The sequence below is a fragment of the Doryrhamphus excisus genome, chromosome 2, assembly GCF_030265055.1.
Source record: "Doryrhamphus excisus isolate RoL2022-K1 chromosome 2, RoL_Dexc_1.0, whole genome shotgun sequence".
Lineage (NCBI taxonomy): Eukaryota > Metazoa > Chordata > Actinopteri > Syngnathiformes > Syngnathidae > Doryrhamphus > Doryrhamphus excisus.
Genome location: NC_080467.1, coordinates 8996464 through 9006357, shown reverse-complemented (window position 1 = coordinate 9006357; position 9894 = coordinate 8996464). Strand labels below are relative to the sequence as shown.

The 9894-nt window shown below is 40.8% G+C and overlaps 1 protein-coding gene across 6 annotated transcripts in view; it reads right to left on the bottom strand.

The window, feature by feature from the left end:
- Positions 1–3965: 3965 nt before the first annotated feature.
- arhgap24 (Rho GTPase activating protein 24) overlaps positions 3966–9894 on the bottom strand; it is a 42670-nt gene continuing 36741 nt past the window's right edge. For all 6 annotated transcript variants that reach the window (XM_058050341.1, XM_058050358.1, XM_058050366.1 and 3 more), the window contains 5 exons: positions 8703–8835; positions 8552–8625; positions 8357–8478; positions 7172–8282; positions 3966–7087 (listed from right to left, as the gene is read on the bottom strand). In XM_058050341.1, the coding sequence (XP_057906324.1) occupies positions 6817–7087; positions 7172–8282; positions 8357–8478; positions 8552–8625; positions 8703–8835 (1711 nt within the window). In that variant the 3' untranslated portion in view covers positions 3966–6816. The remainder of the gene's footprint in view (positions 7088–7171; positions 8283–8356; positions 8479–8551; positions 8626–8702; positions 8836–9894) is intronic.

Here is a 9894-nt window from a genome sequence, read left to right as displayed (position 1 = left end):
ACAGCCGAAAGACAGGCAAAGCGGGACTAACGGCCAGTATGTTCTCTGGAAGCTTCTTATATTTGGAGTCTTTTGGACGATGAGTGCACCTTGCCACTTCCCATGCGCCCGCCAGTCGATGCATGATGATTGACATTCGGGGGAAGTCACTACAGTCCGTTTTAAAAAGTGTTGTCATGTCAACTAACACCGCTACACGATGACAGGTACGCTTGTGTGACCATTTACAGCTGAACGGGGGGAAAAGGTTTGCTTTCATTTTGGCTTCTCATCTTATCTCATCCGTCCTTCAAAGGACATCAAATATGTTTTTAAGCAGCGACACGAGCAAAGGGTGAACAGGAAGGGGAAAAACCGCCATCACAGCTGTCACTGAAGTCTTACTCCACCGCCAGCAGCTTTTGGTTTGATGGGTAGCGCTGCAGCTTGGAGTCCAGCAGAGGGCGCTGTCTCACATGTCAATTCATTCTTCACCTTTCAATGTAAACACAACAAACAATTGAGCACAGTGTATACCTCCGCCATCAGCCCCTTTAAATAGAGGATCAAATAGAGGATCTTGGATCTTGGACTAGCATTTCGGGAGTATATCCTTAAAACAAAGATCTTTGCAGTACAGCAAAGAACTCCTGTCACATAGAGGATCTTTGACTTGCTTTTTATTTATTTTTTATTTTTTCAGTATGTCTTAAAATCAGCAGTGCACTACTGTCCTGTCTAATAGAGGATGTTTGGCTGTTTTTTTGTTTTTTTTTTGAGTATATATTAAAAAACGGCAGCGCACGCCTGGCATATAGAGGATCTTTGACTCGCGTTTTTCTTATTTTTTTTTAATCACTTTTGCTTCACAGTACAGCAAAGAAATCCTGTCACATAGAGGATCTTTGAGCTGTTTTTTTTTTTGCAGTACGTCTTTTAAAATCAGCAGTGCACTCCTGTCTTGTCTAATAGAGGATCTTTGTTTTTTTTTTATCAGTTTTGCTTCACAGTACAGCACAGTACTCCTGTCAAATAGAAGATCTCAGACTAGTGTTTTTGGCAGTAGATCCTTAAAGCACTTTCATATAGAGGACCTTTGACTTTTTTGCATTACAACAGAGGACGCCTGTCACATAGAGGATCTTTGACTCGTGTTTTTTTTTTTTTTTTTAGCAGTGCATTTTTTGTAATAACAGAGTGCTTTTCACAAATAGAGGATCTTTGACTAGCAATTTATGTACATTCTTAAAAACAGCAGAGCACTTCCATTTTTTGGAATGTAATTTTTGCAGCACTCCAGTGATATACCGCAGGGGGCTTTGGTGGGGGTGTGGCTGTCCTCCATCTGATCCAAATGTAACGGTGGTCTAAGACTTCAGTACGGACCGCCTGCTATGTTGAGCACATTGTTAAGAGTGTGTTTATTTAGTTGATGGCAATGGCAAGTGCCTTTTGGTATGGATGTAGTGTTTGAACGTTTGAACCCACACACGTCACATGACTTATTTTGCCTTAAAACTATCACCCCCCCAGCAGCAAATCTTTGGAACAGCTTTCTTTTGTAAATGTTGCGATTTTAAAAACGCGTCACTGTTCATGTCAGTGCATGGCTTCACACAAAGTCCAAATAGTCCCATAACCCCCCCCCCCCAAAAAAAAACCCATTATCTTCACCTATGATACCCACCTGCAGTACCCTGGAGGGCCTACAGGGGATGGTGTCTCCAGAATAAGCTACTGTACAATAAAGTCGGTGTTGCGTTCAGGGTCTGGTCAGGGCAATCTTTCCTCTTTAAACAGGGTGCAACTTTGACTGATGTGTACATGTTGACCAATATCGACCTCTCTGAGGCTCTTTTTGTGACTCCAAACACTCGCTGCACTGGAAAGCTTTTTTTATTGTGTCTTTAGAGGCCGATATCGGGTTAAATGGATCTTCTTCTATCTCTCCGATACTCACTTGTCACCTCGTTATTTTCCTTTATTTCCCCTTCTAAAATGGCGTCATTATCAAATCAATGAAATATAGCCTCCTAAGGTGCATATTTACATTTTAGTTAATTTTTTTCTATTTATTTAATTTTTGATACATTGACAGCTAACATTTTCACATGTAATTGCAAGAAATGTAATATTAAAAATAATTCATTTGGGGAGCTTATTAAATAAAATATTCCGAAACAGGCTATAGTTTTAGTTTTAGTTTTAGAACTTTAACACCCCCCAAAGGTGCATTTATTTACATTTTATTTAATTTTTTTTCTATTTATTTAATTTTTATTTTAAAAACATTGACAGCTAACATTTTCACATGTAATTGCAAGAAATGTAATGTTAAAAATAATTAATTTGGGGAGCTTATTAAATAAAATATTCCGAAACAGGCTATATTTTAATTTTATTTTTAGAACTTTAACACCCCCCCAAAGGTGCATTTATTTACATTTTATTTCATTTTTTTCTATTTATTAAATTTTTATTTTAAAAACATTGACAGCTAACATTTTCACATGTAATTGCAAGAAATGTAATGTTAAAAATAATTCATTTGGGGAGCATATTAAATAAAATATTCCGAAACAGGCTGTATTTTTACAGTTTTATTTTTAAAACTTTAACACCCCCACAACATCATTAGATTTTATTTGCTTATTTCATGTTTGTATTTCTTTTAATGAACGATATTGTATTTTTCAAATTAAATAATGTCGTTTTCCACATTATGTATTTCATTTATTTTACTGTACATCATTTTGCCAACAAGTCGTGTTTTATGGAAGCAGGGATGGGGAAACCTGCGATCCACGGGGCACCGTTTTCATATTTAAGTCGACCTAAAATGCAACATTTTACGGTCATAATGTACTAAGTGTGTTGCATCATACCCACCCCCTCTTTAAAAGGGACCCTTTTCCACACAAACAGCTGTCAAGTGAATGTAAAAGTAGGAGCCAATCATTTCTTATTGATTTGAAATAAAGCAGCAAGTCAACGCAATGTGTCCTGAAATGAAAAGATCTCAACTTGTGCTGATTTTTCTTTTCAAATCATCCTTTCTGAATGTCAACTCAGTCATGTCAGGATATTGATCCATGCTATTGTAAATACCAACAAGCCATCGATGCAATAAAGACACAGGGAGGCCCAACAACGACGACCTTGTATAGCTCATCCATCCCAATCAGTTCATCTTCTACATATTTTACCCCTTTTCTTTTTTATTCTTCTTTGACTTTTCTGCTGTTTCCGTCAGTCATTCTGCCGCCATGAAACATGTTTCATGCCGATTTGAAAAAGCTTCAGGCAAAAATCAAAAAGATAAAAACGAAAAAAGAGCTGTTACTCCAAACCCATTTTAAAGGAACTGTGTATGTAAAAAAAATAGTACATGTATGTGATTGAAAATAAACTAAATCTTTGATCTTGGATGAGTTTGTGTTGTTTTTATTTCTAGATAAATCCAACAATGGCTGCACGGCGGACGAGTGGTTAGCGCGCAGAACTCACAGCTAGGAGATTAGGTTTAAATTCCACCCTCGCCATCTCTGTGTGGAGTTTGCATGTTCTCCCTGTGCATGCGTGGGTTTTCTCCGGGTACTCCGGTTTCCTCCCACATTCCAAAAACATGCTAGGTTAATTGGCAACTCCAAATTGTCCATAGGTATGAATGTGAGTGTGAATGGTTGTTTGTCTATATGTGCCCTGTGATTGGCTGGCCACCAGTCCAGGTTGTACCCCGCCTCTCGCCCCAAGACAGCTGGGATAGGCTCCAGCACTCCCGCGACCCTCGTGAGGATAAGCGGTAGAAAATGAATGAATGAATAAATCTAACATTGGATGATTTTGGTATTTTGTTTCTTTGAAGCAAGATTCTTTGTAAAAAATGTTCTGATAAAATCAAAAAATGAGACGTGATTTTCATTTTTTCTCCCAATTAAAATTAATTTTAATGCTATTTTTTTAATTATTATTTTATTATTTTTAAAAAGTTTTTACCCAATATTTTTGATAATATGTCGGTGAAAATAAACTAAAAAGACACCTGTCATTGCTTGAATGCATTTTTATTCATGTTATCATTTGTATGAGCATCAAGTATGGCATCATGGATTATTCCACAGTCCCAGTCCTCTGTCCCTCACCACGACTCAAGTCTCTTGGTGGTGGTGGTGAGGGGGGGATTATGGTACATAATAAATGAGAGCTACGTGAGACCCGGTCTTTATTTTGTAGTTTGCCCCACGTGCACATTCCAAAAGTCCTGCAATGACCAGCAGCAGGTTGAAAGAAGACGATGACGTGTTGCATTTTTTTTAGACAGACGTGGCATTTGGTTTCAAGCTAAACACAGACTACTTTAGAAAGATTGCATTGTCCACTTGCAGCCACACTTCATACTGCGGGGTTTCCCAAACTGAGGGTGGCGGTTATCATTAAGAACAAACAGCAGGATTCAATATATGTATGCCATTTATATATTGCATGCATGCACGGGCGCTCATGTTTAGCATGGACTTTATGGATTGTGTTGAGTCTTTCTATTATTGTAATAATTATTATTGTCATCGTGAATAACTGTCAAGAGGAGCAGTCATGATATGAAATGTACATTGCGTGTGTGCATGTACACCATCAAGTGTACCTTGAACTTTAACTTTGTGGATTATTTATAGTCCTATATATGATGCAAGATGGCAGTTATTAATAACTGGCGGGAGAAGCAATCGCGTAAGATGTATGGGTGTGTGGTGCTCCTGCATGAGCTAGCATACCTTCGGGGCTTATTTCATATATTTCTATTCATTTCTATTATACAAGGTGGGGGGTATTATTAATAACTGGCGGGAGGAGTGTCTGAAATGACATCATACGACAGCTATGCAGCGTGTGTGATTGTGGCTTATTTCAAAATGCTTTGATGATTTCTATTACGCAAGGTGGTGATTAGCGCTCATAACTGGTGGGAGGAGCAATTCCATGCATGGCATGACATGTAGGTGGCAGGGGCTCATGAGTGAGCAAGCTTAACTTGGACTTTGGGTTATTTTGGCGAGGCGGTGGTTATCATTAAAAACTGGCGGGAGGGGGGGGGGGCAATCACGATAACGATATGACAAAAACGTTTGGGAAACCCCATCGTAGACATTCACTCACGCACACCTTGCTACACAATTGCTGCTGTTGTCCCTGTTTTTCACAGTATCAACCCGCTAACCCTGCGTGCTGCATCGGGTCCCAACCACGGGGGGTACCGCGTGGATTCATCGTACGATTAGTTGTTTTTTTTTGTGCCAAAAATGTTTGATGTTTATTAACTTCTTTTATTTACAGCAGGTTTTTTTGTCCATTTTTTTTTTGGTCATAAACCCGATGCACACGGACAGGAACACTCAACAAACATGTAAGTGCAAAGACGTATACAGTGTGAACGCACACACACACACACACACACACATACACATACAACACGGATAACACTTTTAAATAGCACGTAAACATTTACTGTACGTATGTTTTCATTTCACTTTATACATAAGACTCGTTTCCCCATTTATGTACATGAGAATAATGTAATCTCAGTCAGCACCTTCTTATTCCACTTTTTGAGGACTAGGAAGACGCCTTCCCTTAAAGGAGCACCCTCACATCACTCCAGGTGATGGCGGACATTTTCATTGACTACAAACTCTTTTTCCTTCCGCTAGCTATACTCGCTAACCACGGAACACGTAGCTAACTCAGATTTTCGACAGGTGCGATTCCAGAGGAGCTACGGTGGCAGAATCGTTGCTAGCCAGGCTAGCGCTGGACACCATTTTAGGAGGCGTGTTTACATTTTAACGGGACCAAACTCAGATTCGCAATATTACAAGAATAAAGTTCTAATAAAGTTCTAATAAACTCGTACCTTTACGAGAATTAAAGTCCACGTTTATTGTCGTGAATTTATGACTTTTTCTGAGTAAAAAAGTAGTCAATTTATGATTAACTTTTGTTCTCGTAAATTTATGAGAACATTTTTTTCTTGTAATTGTATGACTTTAATTCTCATTATTGCAAGACTTTTTTAGAAAAACATTTATATAATATTTTATTTTATATATTTTTCATAAATATTATTTTAATATTTATTATATATTATTATTTTATAATATTACAAGAATAAAGTCATACATTTACGAGAAAAATAAATATAAATAAATATACAAGAATAAAAGTTGACGTTTGTTTTCAGAAATTAATGACTTTTTTCTTTAAATGTTCAGAGGAAAAAAAGTGCATTTCCAATTTTCATAGTTGTCCCTGGCAATGCCGGTCACGGCAGAGTATAAAAAAATAATCTCAGATTTTGAAAATAAAGTAATAAATTTACAATAATAAAAGTTTATGTTTATTCTTGTAAATTTCTGAGTTTTATTCTCGTGAATTTACGACTTTTTTTTCCTGGAGAAAAATTTCAATAAAAATTCCAGAGTAAAAAAAAAAAAAGAAGCGAAATCTGAGATTTCGAGAATAAAGTCCAAAATTTACAAGACAAATTTCGAGAATCAAAGTCACAGGCATTGCTTTGGGCGGCTATGAAAGGGTCTCAGGAAGGCGGGAGTGAGATGATGCTAACCCATGCTAATCTGTTTGTGCTAGTCATCATCATCCTATTGTAAAATTTACTGCCCACTGTGGCTAAATTGTGTGTCTTATTGAGTCTTATTAAGTCTTTTTATGTCTTATTATCTTACTCATGCTGGGTAAACATTAGCTTAGGAAGAGAGATGCTCTTCCATGTCCTTTCCTTTGTCCCCGTTATGGTCTAGCTAGCAGAGGTCAAGGAGCACACCTTCACTGAATCCAGATGGGGTTGCTGCGATCCGGGCGTCGGGGGTCTGTGGCGGTGGCGGCAACGTTCCCCGTGGCGGTGAGATCGCTGAACGTGGAGAAAAACTGCTCCATCTCCTTCTGCAGCATGTGATTCCGCCGCTCGGCGTCGTCCTTGGCTCGCTCGGCGTTGCGTAGCTTGATCTCGGCCATGGTGTACTTCTTCCTCTCCTGGTCCAGCTCCTCGTGGAGGCTCACCATCTCCGACTCCAGATCCAGGTTGCGCTGCTCTAAGCTATTTACGATAAATAGGACATATATAGATATATTAGTACTACATATATATTATATAGATACTATAGTATATACCCCAGCCCACCTCTTTATCCTGGCTTCGTACTCCGACTTCTGCTTGTGCATTTCCTGTTTGAGGCTGGCCACCAGGCTGTGCAGTGCGCTATGGCCGCCCGGTCCCCCGTTGAGCTTGCTACTGTGGTCGCCGCCCCCAACGCCGTCTCCACCCCCGTCTCTGTTGCCGCTGTCCCTTCCCTCGTCCTCCACTCCCCCACCCGACTCCCGGTCCTGTGCGGGTGCGTCCAGGTCCTGGTAGTGACATCCGTAGAAGTCCTGCTCGGGGCACGTAGTGGTGGAGGAGCGACAGGAAGTGGAGTTGTCCGGCAGGGAGATCTCGCAGGAAGAGGTGGACCAGGTAGCGCTGTCCACGCTCTGCTTGTCCTCGCAGCTGCTATTGAGGCAGACGGGGGGGGCGTGGTTGTGCTGCTGCAGGTTCTGCTGGTTTAAGTGGACGTTGTCGTACGTGGATAGACGGTTTTGGTTGGATGTTTGATCCCCGTTGGGGTAGTCGCGTGTTTTGTTGTTTTCCCGTAACGTGACGCATCCGTTCGGTGCCCAAAGACCGCAGCGACCGTTCAGAACACCCGTCACTCCGTCCGGGACGGAAATTCCCATGCGAAGAACTCCGTTAGTGTTCCCTCCGCTTGTAACTCCGCTGGTTCCCATTTTTGTACCCGTGCCCTTCAGTGTCCCGCTCCGACGTCCTGGTAGGCTCCCGCCGCTGATTAGAGTCGGACTCCTTTCTTGGTTTGGATCCGATGAGGAACTAAAGGAGCCATTAGTAACGATCCCGCTGCCTTTGCTAAACGCCGGGTTCTTTTTAACAGTCAGCGGCGGACTGCGTGTGTTACCGAAACGTCCCGGAACGTTACGAGGGCTTGCCGAGCGCGACGAGCCATCGTTGTCCTCACGCTGGCAGGGAGGAGACTCAGGCGCTTCCCAGACGCACTGACGCACGGCCTGCATGTTGTTGTTCTCCACGTTCTGAGCCACTGTGACCACGCCGCCTTGTCGCCTTGGCGACTCCATGTTGTTGTTGTTGGCAACCTCGAGTCCCACCGGGTTCTCGTCCCAAGGGAAGAGCGCATCGTGCCGGCCGATCAAAAGCGCCATGAGCTGCTGGACCAGAACGGTTCCTGCCAACACCAGACCATCCATCACTGTCTGGGCCTCTTTTAGCACGGAACTTTTAGATGGCTTCCATACAGACCTTCCATGATGGCAACCGGATCTTGCACCTTTGGCCGGAGGATATTTGGACCGAACACCGTGGCCAAGTTCTGCACGCTCATTTTATTCACACCAGAATACGACTGGACTTCATCGAGAAATCTGCAAAAAGAGGAACTAATGCCAAACTTTCTCTCTTTCATTGAAACGTTAGCTTTGCAAAGCGAGTCGCTACCTGCAGATGTACTTCAGCAGGTTGTAGTTGACTGGAGGTAGACCTTGGACCAGCTTCCTTAGCTCCCTCATGCCCTGTACGTCACAGACAACATGTCTTCCTGCTTCAGAGAGCCCAACAGAACCAGAAAGGTTCTGGGTACTGGTCTTACCGTGTCGTCGTCCTTCCCAAGAAGCTTGGTGCAGGACAGGAAGTCGTCGTATTTGTGGAAGGGGATGACTGGCTCGGGAAGCTCACGGAGATAGAGCTTTAGCAGGGACGCTACGGTGTGCACATCTGTGTTGCTGCAAGGACACGAGTTTGATTCCAGAATTTACGTACACTCTACATTTCCCCGATATTTTAAAGCAATTAGAAGTACAAGGTTTGTACTATTATGAGCCAATTCAAGAAACAATACAAGTCATGATGTGCTATATATATATATCACTATATTGACAGTTATTATGGTAAAAATAAAAATAAAAATAAAAATAAAAATAAAAATAAAAATAAAAATAAAAATAAAAATAAAAATAAAAATAAAAATAAAAATAAAAATAAAAATAAAAATAAAAATAAAAATAAAAATAAAAATAAAAATAAAAATAAAAATAAAAATAAAAATAAATCAAAAAACACTTAAATTATATTAGGAAAGCAGGAAGTGAACAAATGTAACAGTTACTGATTGTAAAAGTACCAGATGGAGGGGTAGGATTTAATAAGCTTTGCTTCTTCCTACTACTTTTGGACATGTGGAACTGTGAACTGATTATGTGATGCATTCAATTGTAATCTGATGCATGTTCAAATGAAATTAAACCATTACCATTCTACAGACCAACAATCGTACAAGCCGCTAACCTTAAAACTGTTGCAATAAACGCCACAAAAATGCGGAAAATTCTATAATTTGTCACGTAAACACTAGATTTCGATTCAAAGTGGCTAGTATACGTTACATTTCGCCATCGTGTCTCCACAGTAGACATATGAAAAGGTGCTAACCACGGACAAACACTCTGGAATGGTGGTGCAAACACTACATTTTAAGGGCGCTAAGAGGCAAGGTCGTTCGGGCTCTTAACTGTCAAAATGCGCTAACCGCTGCAGTGACACACCCCAAAATACAAGGTGCGACCAACCCCACAAAGACGGCTGCCACAATGTGCTAAAAAGGTTCCATTCTAGCATGTAAACACGACATTTTGCCATCATTTCCAAAAAGCTAGCCTTATCATTGGCTACCTACTGAAGGGACACACTCCAAAATATGAATTCCAACAAACTCCACAAACATGGCGGACATAAGACGACACACACACACACACACGCACACACACACACACATTAAATTAGGT